The sequence below is a fragment of the Pelodiscus sinensis genome, chromosome 30 (assembly GCF_052426305.1).
Source record: "Pelodiscus sinensis isolate ZL-2025 chromosome 30, ASM5242630v1, whole genome shotgun sequence".
NCBI lineage: Eukaryota > Metazoa > Chordata > Testudines > Trionychidae > Pelodiscus > Pelodiscus sinensis.
Window position 1 is genome coordinate 3536957 of NC_143081.1, and position 22742 is coordinate 3559698.

The 22742-nt window shown below is 56.4% G+C and overlaps 2 protein-coding genes across 2 annotated transcripts; both read right to left on the minus strand.

Annotated features, from left to right (window-relative positions):
- Positions 1 to 1252: 1252 nt before the first annotated feature.
- LOC142821101 (granzyme H-like) lies at positions 1253 to 6454 on the minus strand. Its single transcript, XM_089774185.1, has 4 exons — positions 6394 to 6454; positions 5031 to 5178; positions 4286 to 4421; positions 1253 to 1291 (listed from the first exon to the last, which is right to left on the minus strand). The coding sequence occupies exons 1-4, from the start codon at positions 6452 to 6454 to the stop codon at positions 1253 to 1255; spliced, it is 384 nt and encodes a 127-aa protein (XP_089630311.1).
- A 3931-nt stretch (positions 6455 to 10385) lies between these two features.
- LOC102458389 (mast cell protease 1A-like) lies at positions 10386 to 16946 on the minus strand. Its single transcript, XM_089774304.1, has 5 exons — positions 16883 to 16946; positions 15116 to 15263; positions 12405 to 12537; positions 10895 to 11155; positions 10386 to 10695 (listed from the first exon to the last, which is right to left on the minus strand). The coding sequence occupies exons 1-5, from the start codon at positions 16944 to 16946 to the stop codon at positions 10546 to 10548; spliced, it is 756 nt and encodes a 251-aa protein (XP_089630430.1). The 3' UTR covers positions 10386 to 10545.
- Between the last annotated feature and the right edge of the window lie 5796 nt (positions 16947 to 22742).

Consider the following 22742-nt stretch of genomic DNA (forward strand, 5'->3'; position numbering starts at 1 on the left):
CCAGGCAGGGGAGCTGAGCAAAATGCAGCCGGACAGGGGAGCTGAGCAAAATGCAGCCAGGCAGGGGAGCTGGGCAGCGGAGGATTAGGGCTGATGTTTGATCTGCAGCAGATCAGCGCAGACATCCCGGAGTTCCACTCCCGCCGGCCTGGCCGCCTCCGGACCAGGTGTGTTTGCAGCGGGTGGTGGATGCTCCAGGGGGCCAGCGCATGGGGAAGGCCCACAGACCACAGGGCCAGGGCTGGTTCCAGCAGGGACGTGCAGGTGGACGTTACGGGGAGGAGCACCCATAAGCCGACACTGACGCGGCTCACGCTGGGGAGAGCAACAATCCGCCAGGCCTGTCCAACGGTTTGGCTCCTCACTAACATGGCCCAGCCGCTCCCTAGCCAAGGGGCAGAACCCGGCCCTGAACCTGGATTTTAAGTCTCCTGCCTTGGGACTGAGGGGTTGTGCATGACCAGAGCAGAACAGCGGCTGGGGGAGGGGACTGCAGCTTGCAAGGGGGAGGAAACTCAGGCTGGGCTGTGGGGCATTCAGCCCCTCTGCCGAGCAGGCCTGACGGTCTGGATCTCTAGAAGACACAGGAGCGAGGCAGAGCCGGGCTGTGCAGGGACCCTTGGCAGGACTCAGGGCTGCGGCTGACCCATTTCATCCTGGATCCAACCAATGAAAGCGGAGACTCTGGTGTACACGACAGGGGGAGTCCCATCCTCGGATCCCTGGGAGACGATGCCCTGGGCTTTTCCATCACACACCAGGGGGCCGCCGGAGTCGCCCTGAGAACAAACCAGGACATGGATGGAAAACGGCTCAGGGATGCCCCGATGCCCCCAGCCCCTCCTTGGCCCCTCACGATCCCAGGCCACTTGCCTCAGCCCGCTCACCCACACACTCCCTCATAGCGGCTATGCACGAAGCCAGGGCAGATTTACCCGTGCAGAATTTTTGCATTTCCGTGGGTGCCCTGCACACAGCATGGTTGCCCGGTCGTAGTCATCATCATCTGAGCACTTGTCATCCCCCAGCACCTCCACGTCCACCTCCCGCAGCGCGTTGGCAGCAGATGAATTATCGTTAGCGATGGTGCGGCCCCAGCCAGCCACACTGCACACGGTCCTGGGCTTCACCCTTTCATCGGCTTCAGGCAGGGGGATGGTCTTCACAAACTTATTCAGCTTTGCAGCCTTCCCCAGCTGTGAGAGGTTGAAGTTAAATATGACGGTTGCAGTAACGGGAAAAGAAATAGACATCATGGCAGTAAAACAAAGAATTTTGCTTCTAGGCCGTACTGATGGGTAAAAGACCACACTGGGGGTGGGGGATGGGATGGGGGTGGTACCTGCAGCAGTGTGAGGTCACTGGGGGTGGGGGATGGGATGGCGTGGTACCTGCAGCAGTGTGAGGTCACTGGGGGTGGGGGATGGGATGGGGCGGTACCTGCAGCAGTGTGAGGTCACTGTGGTGGGGGATGGGATGGGGTGGTACCTGCAGCAGTGTGAGGTCACTGGGGGAGGGGGATGGGATGGGGTGGTACCTGCAGCAGTGTGAGGTCACTGGGGGTGGGGGATGGGATGGGGGTGGTACCTGCAGCAGTGTGAGGTCACTGGGGGTGGGGGATGGGATGGCGTGGTACCTGCAGCAGTGTGAGGTCACTGGGGGTGGGGGATGGGATGGGGCGGTACCTGCAGCAGTGTGAGGTCACTGTGGTGGGGGATGGGATGGGGTGGTACCTGCAGCAGTGTGAGGTCACTGGGGGAGGGGGATGGGATGGGGTGGTACCTGCAGCAGTGTGAGGTCACTGGGGGTGGGGGATGGGATGGGGGTGGTACCTGCAGCAGTGTGAGGTCACTGGGGGTGGGGGATGGGATGGGGTGGTACCTGCAGCAGTGTGAGGTCACTGGGGGTGGGGGATGGGATGGGGGCGGTACCTGCAGCAGTGTGAGGTCACTGGGGGTGGGGGATGGGATGGGGGCGGTACCTGCAGCAGTGTGAGGTCACTGGGGGTGGGGGATGGGATGGGGCGGTACCTGCAGCAGTGTGAGGTCACCGGGGGTGGGGGATGGGATGGGGTGGTACCTGCAGCAGTGTGATGTCACCGGGGGTGGGGGATGGGATGGGGTGGTACCTGCAGCAGTGTGATGTCACTGGGGGTGGGGGATGGGATGGGGGTGGTACCTGCAGCAGTGTGATGTCACTGGGGGTGGGGGATGGGATGGGGTGGTACCTGCAGCAGTGTGAGGTCACTGGGGGTGGGGGATGGGATGGGGTGGTACCTGCAGCAGTGTGAGGTCACTGGGGGTGGGGGATGGGATGGGGGCGGTACCTGCAGCAGTGTGAGGTCACTGGGGGTGGGGGATGGGATGGGGGCGGTACCTGCAGCAGTGTGAGGTCACTGGGGGTGGGGGATGGGATGGGGCGGTACCTGCAGCAGTGTGAGGTCACTGGGGTGGGGGATGGGATGGGGGTGGTACCTGCAGCAGTGTGAGGTCACTGGGGGTGGGGGATGGGATGGGGGCGGTACCTGCAGCAGTGTGAGGTCACTGGGGGTGGGGGATGAGATGGGGTGGTACCTGCAGCAGTGTGAGGTCACTGGGGGTGGGGGATGGGATGGGGGTGGTACCTGCAGCAGTGTGAGGTCACTGGGGGTGGGGGATGGGATGGGGGTGGTACCTGCAGCAGTGTGAGGTCACTGGGATGGGGGATGGGATGGGGTGGTACCTTCAGCAGTGTGAGGTCACTGGGGGTGGGGGATGGGATGGGGTGGTACCTTCAGCAGTGTGAGGTCACTGGGATGGGGGATGGGATGGGGTGGTACCTTCAGCAGTGTGAGGTCACTGGGATGGGGGATGGGATGGGGTGGTACCTTCAGCAGTGTGAGGTCACTGGGGGCGGGGGATGGGTTGGGGGTGGTACCTGCAGCAGTGTGAGGTCACTGGGGGTGGGGGATGGGATGGGGGTGGTACCTGCAGCAGTGTGAGGTCACTGGGGTGGGGGATGGGATGGGGGTGGTACCTGCAGCAGTGTGAGGTCACTGGGGGTGGGGGATGGGATGGGGGTGGTACCTGCAGCAGTGTGAGGTCACTGGGGGTGGGGGAGGGGATGGGGGCGGTACCTGCAGCAGTGTGAGGTCACTGGGGGTGGGGGATGGGATGGGGGTGGTACCTGCAGCAGTGTGAGGTCACTGGGGTGGGGGATGGGATGGGGCGGTACCTGCAGCAGTGTGAGGTCACTGGGGGTGAGGGATGGGATGGGGGCGGTACCTGCAGCAGTGTGAGGTCACTGGGGGTGGGGGATGGGATGGGGGTGGTACCTGCAGCAGTGTGAGGTCACTGGGGGTGGGGGAGGGGATGGGGGCGGTACCTGCAGCAGTGTGAGGTCACTGGGGTGGGGGATGGGATGGGGCGGTACCTGCAGCAGTGTGAGGTCACTGGGGGTGGGGGATGGGATGGGGTGGTACCTGCAGCAGTGTGAGGTCACTGGGGGTGCGGGATGGGATGGGGCGGTACCTGCAGCAGTGTGAGGTCACTGGGGGTGGGGGATGGGATGGGGGGGTACCTGCAGCAGTGTGAGGTCACTGGGTGGGGGAGGGGATGGGGGGGTACCTGCAGCAGTGTGAGGTCACTGGGGGTGGGGGATGGGATGGGGGGGTACCTGCAGCAGTGTGAGGTCACTGGGTGGGGGAGGGGATGGGGCGGTACCTGCAGCAGTGTGAGGTCACTGGGGGTGGGGGATGGGATGGGGCGGTACCTGCAGCAGTGTGAGGTCACTGGGGGTGGGGGATGGGATGGGGGGGTACCTGCAGCAGTGTGAGGTCACTGGGTGGGGGAGGGGATGGGGCGGTACCTGCAGCAGTGTGAGGTCACTGGGGGTGGGGGATGGGATGGGGTGGTACCTGCAGCAGTGTGAGGTCACTGGGGGCGGGGGATGGGATGAGGCGGTACCTGCAGCAGTGTGAGGTCACTGGGTGGGGGAGGGGATGGGGCGGTACCTGCAGCAGTGTGAGGTCACTGGGGGTGGGGGATGGGATGGGGGCGGTACCTGCAGCAGTGTGAGGTCACTGGGGGTGGGGGATGGGATGGGGGTGGTACCTGCAGCAGTGTGAGGTCACTGGGGTGGGGGATGGGATGGGGGTGGTACCTGCAGCAGTGTGAGGTCACTGGGTGGGGGATGGGATGGGGGCGGTACCTGCAGCAGTGTGAGGTCACTGGGGTGGGGGATGGGATGGGGGCGGTACCTGCAGCAGTGTGAGGTCACTGGGTGGGGGAGGGGATGCAGTCAATACCTGGAGCAGCATGATGTCGTTGTGTAAAGTGTTGGTGTTGTACTCCGGGTGTGGGATCTGGCGCCGGACGCGGATTTTCCGTTTATTCCGTTCCCATTTCCGGATGTTGTGGGCCCCCAGGCTGACGGTGATCTTGCTGAGAGAAGTAAAGAGCAGCCCATGTGGTGTTAGGGGCGGGGTGAGCTGGGGGTCGGGCTCCTGTGGGTCGGACTCATGAAATGTTCCAGGGAGGGAGCAGGGCAGCCTGGGGCTCTTTGGCTTCTGGAAACCTGCATCCCACTGTGCCCATGGAGCTCCCGTCCAGCCATCTGGGGCGCGGGTGGGACTGGAGGTTTGTCTGCATCAGGAGGGTGGGGAGAGGCTCCCTCCAGGGCCCCCAGCCACACCGAGCACTCCCCAGTGGCCTTCTGTCCCAGCCTCTGCCCGCCAGCCCTTTGTGCTGCTCCGCTGAGCTGGTTTTTCCCCAGTTCTCAGTCCCTCCCCTGCTCTGGGCAAGGGTCCAGACCCAGCTGGGCTTCCTGTCCAAAGCCCCATTGATTTACCCAGCGCTGGGGCTGGGCCGTGGGTTGCAGAGGCCCCTAGAGACTGGCCAACTCCTCCTGAGCAGATCAGACCCCTGGGATCTGCTCCCTCAGCCTGGCTATCCCCAGCCTCTTCCCTGCCCCCCATGCCGGCACCAGAGCTCCTGGCTCCCCGTCCCCTGCTAACCCCACCGGCCCCTATGTCCCAGCCCAGAGGTACTTACTCTCCCTGGCAGTGAGCGGCCGTCAGCACAAAGTTCTCCGCCACCAGGAACCCACCGCAGCTGTATTTATCCTTCCCATCTTGTATACGCAGAAAGGCCATGTAGGGCCTGGAGTGGGGCTGGGCTTCCTTTCCCCCGATGATCTCACCTGGGGGAGACCGGGTCCATACAAAAATCACCTGCAACTTCCTGGGCTGGGCTGGGCCCGACTTCCTCATTGCAAAGTGGATCCTCTGCAGCCCCAAACTACACCTGCAATTCTCTCCCTCAGGGCTCCCTGTGGCTGGATCCCGGCCCCCTGCTCAGCTCTGCCCCACACCGGGGCCCCCATAGGATCGGAGGGAAAATCAAAAGCTCTGATCTCTCTGTGGCAGGAAGTGGTGCCAGATGCACCAGCAGTGGGTGAGTCACCGCCCGGACGTGCCACAGCGGCGTTGGTGGCCAAGGTCGAACCCGAGCAGGCCTGGCAACCCCCAGACAGGGACACGTGGTTCTGGGAGTAGGGAACAGAACCTGGGGTCTTTTCCTTTGGGTGCAGCGCGGAGCTGCTGTCACTGAACCAGGGGATCATTTTCTTCTTTTCTCCGGCTCTTCCTTCCCTGCACAGAGCTTGGTGAAACAACGCCCCCCCCCCCCCATATCCTCTGTCAGAGACATCGTCGCTGAACAGGACAGCGACATGTTTTCATCTCTGCCTGGGGAGACCTTTCCCACCACCTTCCTGCAAACCTTCTGCTCAATGTCCCTTCCCTCAGGATCCCTCCCTCAATCCGCTACGGCTGCCTCTGTGCGTCCGGTGTTGGGCATGCCGGAGGTAAAGGGACAGGGGGAGATTAGTTGGGTAGTCTGCTCCTGCCTTTTGTAATTGTTTCTCTTCTTTGCAAACTATTTCTCACTGGGTTTTAGGAGACAGAAGGTCTGTGCAGATCTGCATCCCCAGCTGCTTGTTCATTATGATGGACATTTTTCACCCAGGTCCTACTTGCAGCCCCAGAACGACAACTTAACTGAGTGAAGAGCCATTTTATTTTTTTGAGTCCTGGCTGAGGCATTGGCTAGTCTTTTGCACCACGGGAACTGGTTAGTGTCTGATTCACAGACATTAAACATGTCTGAGTACCAACCTGCAGTATAATCTTGTCACTATCTGCCCAGCTATTTTCTCAGGACAATAATGGTCAGCACATTATGAGTTTTCCGATGATACTTCACAAGGCACACTTGTAATGAAATTTATCATAATAAATAATGAACAAAAGGAATTAAGCTGTCACAGGACCTAAGGTAGCACCCACAGAACCCAATCCTTGTGAACACCCATGGTCCCCAAAGTCCCAGGGCCCCCCAGACCAGTGGTACTCACCAGCCCAAGTCCCAGGTATCAGGAGAAAGGCCATGGGGAGCAGAAATAAGTGAACCTCCATGTCTGCAGTCAGTGCAGGGACGGTGCATCTGCACCAGCTCTGCACATCTTATAGTCTCAGCTTGGCTGGGAAGAGATTCAAGGGAGCAGGAAACCTCAAGGTCACCTGCACACTCATCAAAATGCAGTTTCCAACCACAGCCCACCACATGGGTTGGGGGAAAGAACAGGCCACATGTCTGCACAGCCGGCCGGATGATGCACCAGTGGACGGAGAAGACCCTGGTGGGGACGTGTCCAGCAGGGTCCAGGGCTGCTCTGGGTGTGGGCTCACAGCTGCGCACATCTGGGGCTCGGACTCACCTGGCCCCATCCCTGCTCAGCTCCCTGCCCATGTCTCTGTGGGGGGACTGGGAGGGACAGCGACTGATCTCGGTGGCGGGTGGGAACAGGGCCCTTTGATCTTTCCCAGGGCGAGGTCAGACCTGACCTGGCTGCAGATGGGCAGAGCTGGCATCCGCCCCCATCCCAGCGACCACAGGGGGAGGGTTTCTGAGAAGCCCCCCAGGGAGTCTGTGACCACATGCAGGGGATGTGGTCATTTCTCTGACGTCCTACACCTGGGAGCTGTGACTGTGCAGAGGGGAAATAACAGAGAGACACGCAGCCCCTGGGCAACCCAGCTTGTAGCTCCCTTCAGTATCACCGTCCCCCCGCTCTCACCATTAGACCGCACCAGAGGTGGAAAGTACCTAAGTAGAAATGCCTGGGTACCCGACAAAGGACATTAGTTCGGCATTCGTGCTTTACCCCAGTCACTTGTGTTTGAGACACTTCAACTTTTGCTAAAGTAGCTTTTTTACTCCCATTTCCAGACCCACTGAGGGTACGTCTAGACTAATCTGCCGACAGAGGCGTGTAAACTAGGCCACCCAACATAGCCAATGAAGCAGGGATTTAAACATCCCCGGCTTCATTAGAATAAAAATGGCCGCCGCTGATCAGCCTATGGTGGGATCAGCTGATTTTCGGCACAGCACACGCGTCAAAACGCGGATCTGTTGACAAGGGAAGCCTTCGTTGACCGATCCCTTATGCCTCTCTCCTCATAGCCAGTCCCCGCACCTCCATCCCTCCTGCCCAGCTCTCCTGCCCCCACCCATAGCCAACTCCTGCAGCTCCCTCCCACCAAACCCCCATTCCAATCCCACCCCCTGACAATCCGTCCCGCACACTGGTCCCCTCATTTTGGCCTCATCCCAAAGCTTGCGGAAGCTCACAAATCCTACTAAATCTGGGACCCCAAAAGTGTAAATTGTCCCTGAAGCTTGGTCTTCCCTTCCTCCTCTTCTCCTCTTCCCCATCTTTGTGCTCGAGCCCCAGGGGAGTGAGGTATCTCTGCTGGAGGCCACGTGAGTGAGGGTTTTGTAGGTTTTTATTTGGAGGGGGAATTCCCTCTCACTTGTGTGGCCCGGGACCAATTTTTCTGTAGATCAGTGGCCCTGGACTGAAATGATAATTCGGGTGCCCTATAATACATCGGGTGGTTAATCCTAGATATCCATAGGATGGTTGCTTTCTACTTCTGGATACATTGGTACAGTGCGTCTCCACTTTTTTGTATAAAGTACCCCTTTTTCAAAAAAATAATATGTAAGAACCCCCAGTGCCTACAGTTTTCAGACACACAAATTTGAGGAAATGTTGGGTTGTAAAAAGTACCAAAATACTGAACTGTGGTAAAACTTAAAACAAAAATCCAGTTTTCTCCAGATTTCTGTTGTGTTGACGTACCCCGCAGTCTTCTCACGAGTACCCCTGAGGAGACTCATCCCACTGGTTGAGAAACACTGCTTCCGTACAATTAAGATGTGATACTTTTGTACTTTTACTCAAGTTGTTTTCCAGAAGGAAACTTGGACTTTTGCTTAGTTACGTTTATTTCGAAGTAGCAGGACTTTTACTCGAGTAACTATTTGGGTGTTTTTTCCGCCATTGGACCTCACGCAGGGTATGTCTACACTACCCCGCTAGTTTGAACTAGTGGGGTAGTGTAGACATACCCTCACTTCCCAGTACTGGGGAGAGGCCAGCAGTCCTGGCTCCCAGCCTCCTGCTCTAACCACTAGGAACCACTCCTGCTGCTGTCCTCCCAGTGCAGGGGACAGTTTGTGCCAACCGGCAAGGCTCTCCCTGTCCTTCCCAAACCCCTCCAGTCTCATCCCCGACAAACCCACCAAATCCAAATCCCCACTGCTGTGGGGTTCAGCCCTTCCCAGTAGGGGTGAGAGGACTCTGCTCAAAGCTGAGAACTACTCAAGCCATGTGCTCCATGTGAGATGTGAGTGCAGATGCTGGTTCAGGGAGAATGTTTCTAACCTGATTTACAGACAACAGATTTCAGAAAGGCAGATTGTGGTAAGCTAAGAGAGCCGGTAGGTGAGGTCCCATGGGAAGCAAGATTTAGGGGGGGAAAAAGTGAAGACAGTGGGCAGTTTTTCAAAGGGACATTATTAAGGATCCAAAAGCAAGCTATTCTGCTGCATAGGAAAGATAGAAATTCGGGCAAGAGGCCACTTTCGTTTAACCAGGAGATCTTGGACAATCTAAAAATCAAAAAGGAGTCCTGTAAAAAATGGAAAGTAGGACAAATTACAAAGGATGAATGCAGGCAAACAACACAGGAATGCAGGGGCAAGATTAAAAAGACAAAGGCACAAAACGAGCTACAGGCATGAAGGGAAACAAGAAGATATTCTATAAATACATTAGAAGCAAAAGGAAGACCAAGGACAGAGTAGGCCGATTGTTCAGTGAGGAGGGAGAAACAGTAACAGGAAACTTGGAAATGGCAGAGATGCTCAATGACTTCTTTGTTTCGGTCTTCACCGAGAAGTCTGTAGGAATGCCTAACATAGTGAAAGCTAGTGGGAAGGGGGTAGTTTTAGAAGGTAAAATAAAAAAAAAGAAAAAGTTAAAAATCACCTAGAAATGTTAGATGCCTGCAAGTCACCAGGGCCTGATGAAATGCATCTTAGAATACGCAAGGAGCTGATAGAGGAGGTATCTGAGCCTCTAGCTATCATCTTTGGAAAATCATGGGAGACAGGAGAGATTCCAGAAAACTGGAAAAGGGCAAATCTAGCGCCCATCTATAAAAAAGGAAATAAGAACAACCCAGGAAACTACAGATCAGTCAGTTTAACTTCTGTGGCAGGGAAGATAATGGAGCAAGTAATTAAGGAAATCATCTGCAAATACCTGGAAGATAATAAGGTGATAGGGAACAGCCAGCATGGATTTGTAAAGAACAAATCATGTCAAACCAATCTGATAGCTTTCTTTGGTAGGATAAAGAGCCTTGTGGATAAGGGAGAAGCGGTGGATGTCATATACCTAGACTTTAGTGAGGCATTTGATACGGTCTCGCATGATATTCTTATTGATAAACTAGACAAATACAACTTAGATGGGGTTACTATAAGGTGGATGCATAATTAGCTGGATAACCGTTGTCAGAGAGTAGTAATTAATGGTTTCTAATCCTGCTGGAAAGGGATAACAAGTGGGGTTTCACAGGGGTCTACTTTGGGACCAGTTCTGTTCAATATATTCATCAACGATTTAGATATTGGTATAGAAAGTACGCTTATTAAGTTTGCAGATGATCCCAAGCTGGGAGGTGTTGTGACTGCTCTGGAGGAGAGGGTCATAATTCAAAATGATCTGGACAAACTGGAGAAGTGATCTGAGGTAAACAGGATGAAGTTTAATAAGGACAAATGCAAAGTGCTCCACTTAGGAAGGAACAGTCAGTTTCACACACACAGAACGGGAAGCGACTGTTGAGGAAGGAGTACGGCAGAAAGGGATCTAGGGGTTACAGTGGATGACAAGCTAAATAATGCAACCCAGCCATCCCCTAGCCAAGGGACAGAACCCGGCTCTGAACCTGGATTTTAACTCTCCCACTTCGTTGCGCAACCAGAGCAGAACAGCGGCTGGGGGAGGGGACTGCAGCTTGCGAGGGGGAGGAAACTGAGGCTGGGCTGTGGGGCGTTCAGCCCCTCTGCCGAGCAGGCCTGACGTCTGGGCCTCTCCAGGGCACAGGAGCGAGGCAGAGCCGGGCTGTGCAGGGACCCTTGGTGGGGTTTAGGGCTGCGGCCGACGCATTTTATCCTGGATCCAACGGATGAAAGTGGAGACTCTCGTGTACACGCCCGGGGGAGTCCCATCCTTGGTCCCCCAGGAGACGATGCCCTGGGGTTTTCCATCACACACCAGGGGGCCACCGGAGTCGCCCTGCAGAACAAAACAGGCCATGGATGGAAAACAGCTCAGGGAGTCATTTCCCCGCTGCTCACCAGCTCAGGGACACCCCAATGCCACCCACCCCCTCCTTGGCCCCTGACAAGCCCAGGCCACTTGTCTCAGCCCGATCACTGACACCCTCCCACAGAGCAGTGATGCACGAAGAGCTTCAAGCCAGGGGCAGATTTACCTTTGCAGAATCTCTGCACTTCTGTGGGTGCCCCACACACAGCATGGTCGCCGGGTCGTAGTTATCATCATCTGAGCACTCGTCATCCTCCAGCACCTCCACGTCCACCTCCCGCAGCGCGTTGGCAGCAGACGAAATATCGTTAGCGATGGTGAGACCCCAGCCGGCCACACTACACACCATCCCGGGCTCCACCGTTTCACCAGTTTTAGGCAGGGGGATGGTATTCACAAATTTATTCAGCTTCGCAGGCTTCGCCAGCTGTGACATAGCAAGGGTGAAGGATGAAGATAAATATGAAGGTTGAACTAAAGGGAAAAGAAATAGACATCATGGCAGTAAAACAAATAATTTTGCTTCTAGGCCGTACTGATGGGTAAAAGACCACACTTGGGGCGGGGGATGGGATGGGGGTGGTACCTGCAGCAGTGTGAGGTCACTGGGGTGGGGGATGGGATGGGGGCGGTACCTGTAGCAGTGTGAGGTCACTGGGGGTGGGGGATGGGATGGGGGCGGTACCTGCAGCAGTGTGAGGTCACTGGGGTGGGGGATGGGATGGGGGCGGTACCTGCAGCAGTGTGAGGTCACTGGGGGTGGGGGATGGGATGGGGGTGGTACCTGCAGCAGTGTGAGGTCACTGGGGGTGGGGGATGGGATGGGGGCGGTACCTGCAGCAGTGTGAGGTCACTGGGGGTGGGGGATGGGATGGGAGCGGTACCTGCAGCAGTGTGAGGTCACTGGGGTGGGGGATGGGATCGGGGCGGTACCTGCAGCAGTGTGAGGTCACTGGGGGTGGGGGATGGGATGGGGGTGGTACCTGCAGCAGTGTGAGGTCACTGGGGGTGGGGGATGGGATGGGGGCGGTACCTGCAGCAGTGTGAGGTCACTGGGGGTGGGGGATGGGATGGGGGTGGTACCTGCAGCAGTGTGAGGTCACTGGGGGTGGGGGAGGGGATGGGGGTGGTACCTGCAGCAGTGTGAGGTCACTGGGGGTGGGGGATGGGATGGGGGCGGTACCTGCAGCAGTGTGAGGTCACTGGGGGTGGGGGATGGGATGGGGTGGTACCTGCAGCAGTGTGAGGTCACTGGGGGTGGGGGATGGGATGGGGGTGGTACCTGCAGCAGTGTGAGGTCACTGGGGGTGGGGGATGGGATGGGGGCGGTACCTGCAGCAGTGTGAGGTCACTGGGGGTGGGGGATGGGATGGGGCGGTACCTGCAGCAGTGTGAGGTCACTGGGGGTGGGGGATGGGATGGGGGTGGTACCTGCAGCAGTGTGAGGTCACTGGGGCGGGGGATGGGATGGGGCGGTACCTGCAGCAGTGTGAGGTCACTGGGGGTGGGGGATGGGATGGGGGTGGTACCTGCAGCAGTGTGAGGTCACTGGGGCGGGGGATGGGAGGGGGGTGGTACCTGCAGCAGTGTGAGGTCACTGGGGGTGGGGGATGGGATGGGGGTGGTACCTGCAGCAGTGTGAGGTCACTGGGGCGGGGGATAGGATGGGGCGGTACCTGCAGCAACATGATGTCATTTTTCTTAGTTCTGTTGTTGTATTTTTCATGGGGGATCTTTTTCGACACTTTGATCTTTTGTTGTTCTCTTCGCTTTTCTAAGCTGTGGGCTCCCAGGACGGCCGTGATCGTGCTGTAAAGCAAAGCGCGATGCCCGGCGCGTGAGCCGCAGTGGCTTGGGGGTGCTTGGGTCTCACACAGAAATGCTGCTTTGCAGGGCTCAGGGTATGTCTACACTAGAAAGTTAGTTCGAACTAACGGACGTTAGTTCGAACTAACTTTCCTATGCGCTACACTAGCGCTCCGCTAGTTCGAATTTGAATCGAACTAGCGGAGCGCTTAGTTCGAACTAGGTAAACCTCATTTTACGAGGACTAACGCCTAGTTCGAACTAGCTAGTTCGAACTAAGGGCTGTGTAGCCCTTTAGTTCGAACTAGTGGGAGGCTAGCCCTCCCCAGGTTTCCCTGGTGGCCACTCTGGCCAACACCAGGGAAACTCTATGCCCCCCTCCCGGCCCCGGACCCCTTAAAGGGGCACGGGCTGGCTACGGTGCCCGTGCCAGGTGCAAGCCTGCCAGCACCCAGCTAGCAGACCCTGCACCTGGCACGGCACAGAGCCACCCACCCGATGTCCCCCAGCCCACCCCCTCTTGCCGGGACCAGGCTGGCGGCTCCCGGGAGCTTGCCCTGGACCGCAAGAGGCGGGCACCTTCCTGGGCTAGTGCGGACATCGTGGACCTCGTCCACGATCTCCGCACTAGGCACAGGAAAGTGGCCGTCTAGGGCAGGAGAGCTGCCAGCCTGGCCACCCAGGACCAGGTGTGCATGAAAATCAAGGGGGTCCACTGAGACCCCCGACACTGAGCCCTGAGCTTACAATGGCCGTACTGGGTCAGACCAAAGGTCCATCTAGCCCAGTAGCCTGTCTGCCAACAGCGGCCAACCCTAGGGACCCTGGAGGGGATGGACCGAAGACAATGACCAAGCCATTTGTCTCGTGCCATCCCTCTCCAGCCTTCCACAAACTTTGGGCAGGGACACCACTCCTACCCCCTGGCTAAGACTACTCCATGGACCCAACCTCCATGACTTGATCTCACTTCCCTTTAAACTCTGTTCTAGTTGTAGCCTTCACAGCCTCCTGCAGCAAGGAGTTCCACAGGTTAACTATTTGCCTTGTGAAGAACAACTTTCTGTTACTAGTCTGAAGCCTGCTACCCATTCCTTTCCTTTGGTGTCCTCTAGTCCTTCTATTATGGGAACTCATGAAGAACTTTTCTGAATGCACCCTCTCCACCCAACCCCTGCTTTTAAAGACCTCTATCCTGTCCCCGCTCCATCTCCTCTTTTCTAAGCTGAACAGTCCCAGTCTCTGTAGCCTCTCTTCATCTGGGACCTGTTCCCAACCCCTGATCATGTTAGTTGCCCTCCCCTCTCCCAGCCTTTCTCTTCCCCTCTCCCACCTCCTTTTCCCAGTCTCCCCCAGTTTTTTTCAATAAAGACAGAGTCAATGTTGGAAGAAACGTTATCTTTATTTTGTACATCAATAAGAAGGGGGGCTAGGGAAGGGCAAGTGGAAGGAGGTGAGGGAGGAATGGGGTACGAGCCCCCGATGGGGAGGACTGGGCTGGCTCTGCGGGCTTCTGGGGGTGGAAGCTCTCCTGCAGCCCCCCAATTACTCCCTCTCCCCAGATGGCAGCCTGCGGCAAGTGCAGCCGGGCTGATGGCCGAGTGGTGTGATGTGCCCAGTGTGGGCACTCAGGGCACTCCAAGCCAGAACTTCTTTGCAAGCGGGGCACCCCTGAGAACTGTGTGTCCGGGGTGGGGGTCGGGACCCTTTAAGCGCAGCCCTCGGCTAGCCTGAGACAGTATCTCCATGCTCTAAGTCCTCCTTTTATGCCCTGCCGGCACTGCTTCCGGCCATCCTTAAGCCCTGTTCAGAGTCCACTCAATGTGGACTTACTAGTTCGAACTAGCAAAACGCTAGTTCGAACTAGTTTTTAGTTCTAGATGCGTTAGTTCGAACTAGCTTAGTTCGAATTAACTAATTCGAACTAAGTTAGTTCGAACTAGCGCTGTAGTGTAGACGTACCCTCAGGGAGCAGCTGTTCTCAGGCTCAGACCTAGGACTCTGCTGCTGAGATTAAAATCCCGTGAAGCCCTACAGACCAGGCCCCGGATGGGCTGCCTGAGATAGGCATGGGGACTTTCCGTTTATGGCTTCTGCACAAAGCCTTGCCCAGTGGTCCTGGATCCTCGCTGCTGTCTCTCCCAGTGCTTTGGGCTCTTCCCTGAGTTGCTTCACTCCCTGTTCTCCTCCTGGTCCCAGCTCTTCTGCACCCCAGTGACCCTGCAAAGCTAGATTCAGGCACGGGCCTGTATTGAGCCCTACCCACCCCACAGCCCAGCATCCTGCAGAGCTGCCCTGGGGCTAGGACCCCTCCCTGCCCTATGCTGGGCCCTGGACCAGACCCAGCTGGTGTCTCTGCCCACGGCCCCATTGATTTATCCAGCACTGGAGCTGGGCCGTGGGTTGCAGAGGCCGCTAGGGACTCATCGACTCTCCCTGAGCAGGTCAGACCCCTGAGCTCTGCTCCCTCAGCCTGGCCACCCCATGCTCCTTCTCTGCCTTCCACTGTGGCCCCAGAGCTCCCAGTTCTCCCTCCCCCGCTGGTCCCACCCGCCCCCACGTCCCAGCCCAAGGCACTTACTCTCCCTGGCAGTGAGCGGCCGTCAGCACAAAGTTCTTTGCCACCAGGAAGCCGCCGCAGCGAAACGTCTCCTCTCCAACTTGTATGTCCAGAAAGGCCATGTAGGGCCTGGAGTGGGGTTTGGCTTCCTTGCCCCCGATGATCTCACCTGGGGGGAGACCACAGCCATACAAAGGGTCTCGTCACCTCCCTGGGCTGGCACTGAGCTCCCCATCCCTCAGGGGAGCCCCCCACAATCTCATTCCACCCCACTCTCCCTAGGCGATCCCTGGGCCTGGGTTATTTTTGCTCTTCCTCCATCTTCCCGGAGGGGATAACACTGATCGGTGCATGCTGAGAATCACCCCCACTCCTCCCACACACACACACGTCCTCTTTCACAGTCTGAAACCCTGTGTTCATCAGAACGTAAGAACGGCCAGACGGGGTCAGACCAAAGGTCCATCCAGCCCAGTAGCCTGTCTGCCGACAGTGGCCAAGGCCAAGTGCCCCAGAGGGAGTGAGCAGAACAGGGAATGATCAATCCATCTCTCTCCTGCCATCCATCTCCACCCTCTGACAAACAGAGGCTGGGGACACCATTCCTTACCCAGCCTGGCTAATAGCCATTACCGGACCTAACCTCCAGGAATCTATCTAGCTCTTTTTTGAACTTTGTTAAAGTCCTAGCCTTCACCACATCCTCTGGCAAGGAGTTCCACAGGTTAACTCTGCACTGCTTGACGAAAAACTTTCTTTTCGTTATTTTAAACATGCTGTCTGTTCATTTTATTCGGTGACCCCTACTTCTTTTGTTATGGCATCAAGTTAATAACTTTTTTCCTTGTTCACTTTCTCTATACCCGTCATGACTTTACAGACCTCTATCATATCCCCCCTCAGGCTCCTCTTTTCCAAGCTGAAAAGTCCCAGTCTCTTTAATCCCTCCGCATATGGAACCCGTTCCAAACCCCTCATCATTTTAGTTGCCTTTCTCTGGCAGTTTCCAATGCCAAGAGATGTTTTTCGGGATGAAGTGATCACATCTGTACGCAGTATTCCAGATGTGTGCGTCCCATCGAGTTATACAGAGGCAATAAGATATTCTCTGTCTTATTCGCTATCCCCTTTTCCATCCCTTTACAGGATGAATACATTTTAAAGTCTATTATTCTGAAGATTTTTCTCACCCCATGTTCATGCAAATTTTCTGGCTGAAGTAAGTCAGGATCCTTCTCTCAGTCCAGTGCTGCTGTATTTGTACTCCTTGTGTTGTGAGTGCCAAGGGTGGAGAGACAGCGGGAGGTTATTTAGGGTGTCTGCTCCCCCTTCTAAATTCCAGCTAGCATTTAGGGGACACACAGTCTATGTGGATGGGAATCCCAAGCTGTTTGTTCATCACAATTGACTATTTTTACCCTTCCTGCCCCAGAATGACCAATGGACCATTTAATTACACTTACAACGGCTAGTAGCAATTGTGTGTTTTTCTTTCATCTCTGGAGAGCTAGTTTGTGGCTGTTCCCCACCTTTGGAAGATGCCATAGCCACACCACACAGTAGAATGTGCTAATATTACAGGCTACACATAAGGACAATAATGATCAGCAAATTATGAATTTTCATATGATACAGCACAGGGCATGTTTTCTTTAGAATTATCTGAATCCTGTAGAAGGGGTGAACATACAGGTACAGTGTGTCCCAAGTACCTCCCACAGAAGTAAATCCCCGAGGCTGCCTGTTCTCCCCAAAGTCCCATGGTCCCTCAAACCCAGCTGTACTCACCAGACCAAGTCCCAGGCAGCAGGAGAAAGGCCATGGGGAGCAGAAACAAGATGTGGACCTGCATGTTTGCAGTCAGTACAAGAACAGTGCCCTGCTGCAGGCATAGGGGCTTTATAGACTCAGTTTCGGGTGTACTCAAGGGAGCAGGAAACCTCACAGTCACCCACACGCTCATCTAACTGCAGGGCTCAAGTACGTCTGTTTCCAGCCACAGCCGACCACACGGGCTGGGGGGAAGGATAGAACATGAGTCAGCCCAGTAGCTGGATCCCTGCACAGCTGGCCGGATGATGTCCCATGGGATGGAGAAAACCCCGGTGGGGACGTGTCTAGCAGGGTCCAGGGCTGCTCTGGGTGACAGTACACAGCTGGGCACATCTGGGGCTCGGACTCAGCTGCCCCATCCCTGCTTATCTCCCTGCTGGTGTCTCTGTGGTGGGCACTGGGGTGACAGCGACTGATCTCGGTGGCGGGTGGGAACGGGGCCCTTCGATCTTTCTCAGGGTGGGCCAGATGTGAGCCAGCTGTGACTGGGTAGAGAAGCCATCAGCCCCCATCCCAGCAACTGCAGGGGGAGGGTTTCTGAGAAGCCCCCCCAATGACTCTGTGACCACGTGACGGGGATGTGGCTGTTTCTGTGACAACCTGCCCCTGGGAGCTCTGACTGTCCAGGGGGGAAATGACAGAGACCCTGGGAGACCCGGTTTGTAGCTCCCTTCAGTATCACCGTACCCCCGCTCTAACCACTAGACGGCACCACAGGTGGAAAGTAACTAAGTAGAAACACCTGGGTACATGACTCAAGGACATTTGTGCGGCATTCGTGCTTTACTCCTGTCATTTGTGTTTGGGAAACTTCCTCTTTGACTCAAGTAGCTTTTTTAGAATAGTAATAGAGATGTAGCTGTGTTAGTTTGGTGTAGCTGAAACAAAAGACAGGACTATGCTGCACTTTAAAGACTAACAAGATGGTTTATTAGATGATGAGCTTTCGTGGGCCAGACCCACTTCCTCAGATCAGAGAAAAGATTTAGCTAGCTACAGCCATCTAGCTAACAAACAAACACTGCTTCCATACGTTTAAGCTGTGATACTTTTGTATTTTTACTCAAGTAGTTTTCCAGAAGGACTCCTGGACTTTTAGGGTCTGTCTACACTACAAAGTTAGTTTGAACTAACTTTAATAGGCGCTACACTAGCGCTCCATTAGTTCGAATTTAATTCGAACTAGCGGAGCGCTTAGTTCGAACTAGGTAAACCTCATTTTACGAGGATTAAGCCTAGTTCGAACTAGCTAGTTCGAATTAAGGGGTGTGTAGCCCCTTAATTCGAACTAGTGGGAGGCTAGCCCTCCCCAGCTTTCCCTGGTGGCCACTCTGGCCAACACCAGGGAAACTCGTCTGCCCCCCTCCCGGCCCCAGACCCCTTAAAGGGGCACGGGCTGGCTACGGTGCCCGTGCCAGGTGCAAGCCTGCCAGCACCCAGCCAGCAAACCCTGCACCTGGCACGGATCGAGCCAGCCACCCGATGCCACCCAGCCCTCCCCCTCTTCCCGGGACCAGGCTGGCGGCTCCTGGGAGCTTGCCTGGGACTGCAAGAGGCGGGCACCCGCCTGGGCTAGTGCGGACATCGTGGACCTCGTCCACGATCTCCACACTAGGCACAGGAAAGTGGCCGGCTAGGGCAGGAGAGCTGCCAGCCTGGCCACCCAGGAGCAGGTGTGCAAGAGAATCAAGGGGGTCCACTGAGACCCCCGACCCTGAGCCCTGAGCTTACAATGGCCGTCCTGGGTCAGACCAAAGGTCCATCTAGCCCAGTAGCCTGTCTGCCCACAGCGGCCAACCCTAGGGACCCTGGAGGGGATGGACTGAAGACAGTGACCAAGCCATTTGTCTCGTGCCATCCCTCTCCAGCCTTCCACAAACTTTGGGCAGGGACACCACCCCTGGCTAAGACCACTCCATGGACCCAACCTCCATGACTTGATCTCACTTCATTTAAACTCTGTTCTAGTTGTAGCCTTCACAGCCTCCTGCAGCAAGGAGTTCCACAGGTTGACTCTTTGCTTTGTGAAGAACAACTTTCTGTTACTAGTTTGAAGCCTGCTGCCCATTCCTTTCCTTTGGTGTCCTCTAGTCCTTCTTTATGGGAACTCATGAAGAACTTTTCTGTATGCACCCTCTCCACCCCACTCCTGCTTTTAGAGACCTCTATCCTGTCCCCCCTCCGTCTCCTCTTTTCTAAGCTGAAAAGTCCCAGTTTCTTTAGCCTCTCTTCATATGGGACCTGTTCCCAACCCCTGATCATGTTAGTTGCCCTCCCCTCTCCCAGCCTCTCTCTTCCCCTCTCCCACCTCCTTTTCCCAGTTTCCCCCAGTTTTGTTCAATAAAGAGAGTTTCTATTTCTGAACACAATTGTCCTTTATTTTGTACATCAGGAAGGGGGGCTAGGGAAGGGTAAGTGGAAGGAGGTGAGGGAGGAATGGGGCACGAGCCCCCGATGGGGAGGACTGGTCTGGCTCTGCGGGCTTCTGGGGGTGGAAGCTCTCCTGCAGCCCCCCAATTGCCCCCTCTCCCCAGATGGCAGCCTGCGGCAAGTGCAGCCGGGCTGATGGCCGAGTGGTGTGATGTGCCCAGTGTGGGCACTCAGGGCACTCCAAGCCAGGACTGCTTTGCAAGTGGGGCACCCCTGAGAACTGTCTGTCCGGGGTGGGGATCGGGTCCCTTTAAGCACAGCCCTCGGCTAGCCTGAGACAGCAGCTCCACGCTCTAAGTCCTCCTCTGATGCCCTGCCGGCACTGCTTCCGGCCATCCTTAACCCCGCTTCAGGGTCCACTCAATGTGGACATGCTAGTTCGAATTAGCAAAATGCTAATTCAAACTAGTTTTTAGTTCTAGATGCGTTAGTTCGAATTAGCTTAGTTCGAATTAACTAATTCAAACTAAGTTCGTTCGACTTAGCGCTGTAGTGTAGACGTACCCTGTGGGGGGACTGGGAGGGGCAGTGTCTGATCTCAGTGGGGGTTGGGAACGGGGCCCTTTGATCTGTCTCAGGGTGGGGCCAGATGCAGAACAGGCATCAGCCCCCATCCCAGCCACCGCAGGGGGAGGGGTTCTGAGAACCCCCCTGGGCGTCTGTGACCACATGCAGGGGATGTGGCTGTTTCTGTGACATCGCACACCTGGGAGCTGTCACTGTGCAGAGGGGAAATGACACGGGAGAGAGACAGGTCGACCCTGGGGCTACCTCTACACTGCTGAGCTCTTGCACAAAAACTTTTTGTGGAGGAGTGAATCCACACCGCCGTGTGCATTTGTGCAAGGGAGCATTCACACTGCTTGGATGCTCTTGTGCAAGAAATCTCTCATGGCCGTTCCCCAGTGTTTTACCCAGAGGGGTTTCTCGTGCAAGAGACCCCTGTTGTCCATCCACACACACGTCTCTTTGTGCAAGAGCTCTTAGGAAGAGGACTCACTCTTGCACTAAAAGCCCTCTCTTCTGACGAGGGGGGGTGGAGGTTGTGGCTGTCGCCTCTCACTTGTGTGGCCGTGACCCATTTCTCTGTAGATCAGTGGCCCTCGACCGAAAGGATAATTCGGGTGGTTATTCCTAGATGTCCATAGGATGCTGCTTTCTCCTTTTGGATACTGAAGTACACTCCCTGGCCAGCCGCGGATGGAAGAGGAGGTGGGTCCCTGGCAGGCCCCGGCCGCTGGTGTTGGCTCAGAACTGACAAACTCATCACTGTCAAACTTCACCAGATGCACTTTGTCTAGTTCTGCCTCGGCACAGGCAAGTTGTCACCAGGGCTGGCTTTAGGAAGTGCGGGGCCCAATTCGAACAATTTCAACGGGGCCGCACAGCAGTTTTGGTTGAGCAAAAAAAAAAAAACAAAATACAACAGCACAGCACAAAAAAATCCCCCACCAACACACACACCCTGCACTAAACTCACACCGCCAGGAGTGCAGGCAGCCGATGTACTCCTCCTCCGGGGCTGGCAGACTTGTATAATTTTTGGTGGTGCCTCATTAGCCACGCCTCCTAACCCCCATTAGACACACCCATTTACCCCCATTAGCCACACCCCATTACCCCCATTAGCCACACCCCATTACCCCCATTAGCCAAGGCCCCAACCCCCATTAGCCACGCCCCTGACCCCCATTAGCCATACCCCCTGAGCCTCATTAGCCACGCCCCCAACCTCCATTAGCCACACCCCTGACCCCCATTAGCCACACCCCCTGAGCCTCATTAGCCACGCCCCCAATCCCCATTAGCCACACCCTGACCCCCATTAGCCAGGCCTCTGGAAGCAACATGCCCGGGGCAAGATGGACACATGACCAGAAGTAAAAGGTGTCATGTCACCCCTCTCAAAGGACTTTTCCCACCATCCTCCTACCAATAGGGTTTAGTTTGGCCCCGCACTGAATCCAGGGACTGCCTGGTTGGCCGTCTGACTGAGAAGTGGCAGCCGGCAAGGCAGAGGGGGCATGGCTGGCGGGTTTTGGAACCGCGCCTCCGTCGGGCGGCCGCAGCCCGTAGGAACGGCCGCCCGGCACACGGCCGGCGTGCACCGGAGCGGAGGGACGTGGAAGGGGTGGAGCGACACCCCTTGATGTCCGGTGGCGGGCCATTTAAACCAGGCCCAGGAGAGAGCCGGGGGGGAGTGCAGAGTCAGATCCTCACTGTAGCATGCAAGGAGACTCCCCTACGGCCCGACCGGAGGCCAGAGCCGGAGGAAAAAGCAGCGTAGGACCCAGGGAACTTTCCCACAAATGGGGTCAGGCGGAGGGGGTCAGGAAGCAACCCAGGATAGAGCGCTTTTGGTGCCTGTGGGCTGGCGAGCTTCAGGTTGGATCCCTGTCAGCTGGGTTGGGGCCTGGTGGAGAAGGAGGGCCCTGGTCCCCCTAAACCTCTCCTCCCTCGGTGTTAGTGGTGGCCTTGGACTCGCCTAGGATTCATAGGAAGAATCAAGGTTCCCCTGAGACACTTCGGTCTCATAAACTGAACAGGCGGTGGGCTCACCGGGCCCTGTCCTCGGAATAGAGGGCGAGGGCTCGCGCCCATAGGGCCACCTTTGGGGAGAAACAGAGATAGGCAGGGGGCAGAGAGGCCAGGGTGGGTGCTTGCACCCAGGATCCCGCCACACCCCCCTCGTGCAACTATCCTGCAATTGCATTAACCCAACGTGTGTGACATTAACTCCGGGGGCGGAGAGCCGGGGGAAGCGTTCCCTCTAAGGCTCTATCTACACTTGTGGCTTCTTGCACAAGTACAGCTGTTCTTGTGCAAGAACCCACAGAGCAGCCAAACTGCCCGCCTGTTCTTGTGCAAGGACATTTACAGTACAGCGTGCTAAGAGAGGGCGTCTTGTGCAAGAGCTACGCTCTTTTCTAACAGGTGTAAGCTCTTGCACAAGAGGGCAGTGTGGACGCTCAGCAGGGATTTCTTGTGCAAGAAACCCCTCTGGCTAAAATGGCCATCGGAGCTTTCTTGCACAAGAGAGCGCCCACACTGCTATGGATGCTCTTGTGCAAAAGCCCAGCTCGCACATGGCAGTGTGGACGTGTTCTTGTGCAAGAAGCCACCAGGGTAGACATAGCCAAAGAGTTTCCTCCCATGAGCAGAATGGATTTTGTGTTGTGCACCTGTACTGAGTTCGTGTGGCTTGTTTGGATGTGCCACCAGAGGCGTAGCGAGGGTGTTATGCGCCCGGGGGCAAAGGAAAATTTGTGCCCCCGCCGGCCGCCATTTTGCACGGCCCCGAACCTGGTGCACAGCTGACGGGAACTTGTACCGCATCTTCCCCCGCCCCCTACAGTTTGGGGCTGGCTCCCACATGCACTAACCC

What these genes read in the sequence shown, in the direction of transcription:
- LOC102458389 (XM_089774304.1), bottom strand. Translation starts at nt 16,946, where the DNA reads ATGCAGGTCCACATCTTGTTTCTGCTCCCCATGGCCTTTCTCCTGCTG. An exon ending in ATGACATCATGTTGCTGCAG is followed by an intron (nt 11,156 to 12,404) that starts GTACCGCCCCAT and finishes GCTATGTCACAG; the next exon opens with CTGGCGAAGCCTGCGAAGCT. An exon ending in AGTGCAGAGATTCTGCAAAG is followed by an intron (nt 10,696 to 10,894) that starts GTAAATCTGCCC and finishes TTTGTTCTGCAG; the next exon opens with GGCGACTCCGGTGGCCCCCT.
- LOC142821101 (XM_089774185.1), bottom strand. Translation starts at nt 6,454, where the DNA reads ATGGAGGTTCACTTATTTCTGCTCCCCATGGCCTTTCTCCTGATACCT. An exon ending in GCCGCTCACTGCCAGGGAGA is followed by an intron (nt 4,422 to 5,030) that starts GTAAGTACCTCT and finishes TACTTCTCTCAG; the next exon opens with CAAGATCACCGTCAGCCTGG. An exon ending in ACGACATCATGCTGCTCCAG is followed by an intron (nt 1,292 to 4,285) that starts GTATTGACTGCA and finishes TTTACCCATCAG; the next exon opens with TACGGCCTAGAAGCAAAATT.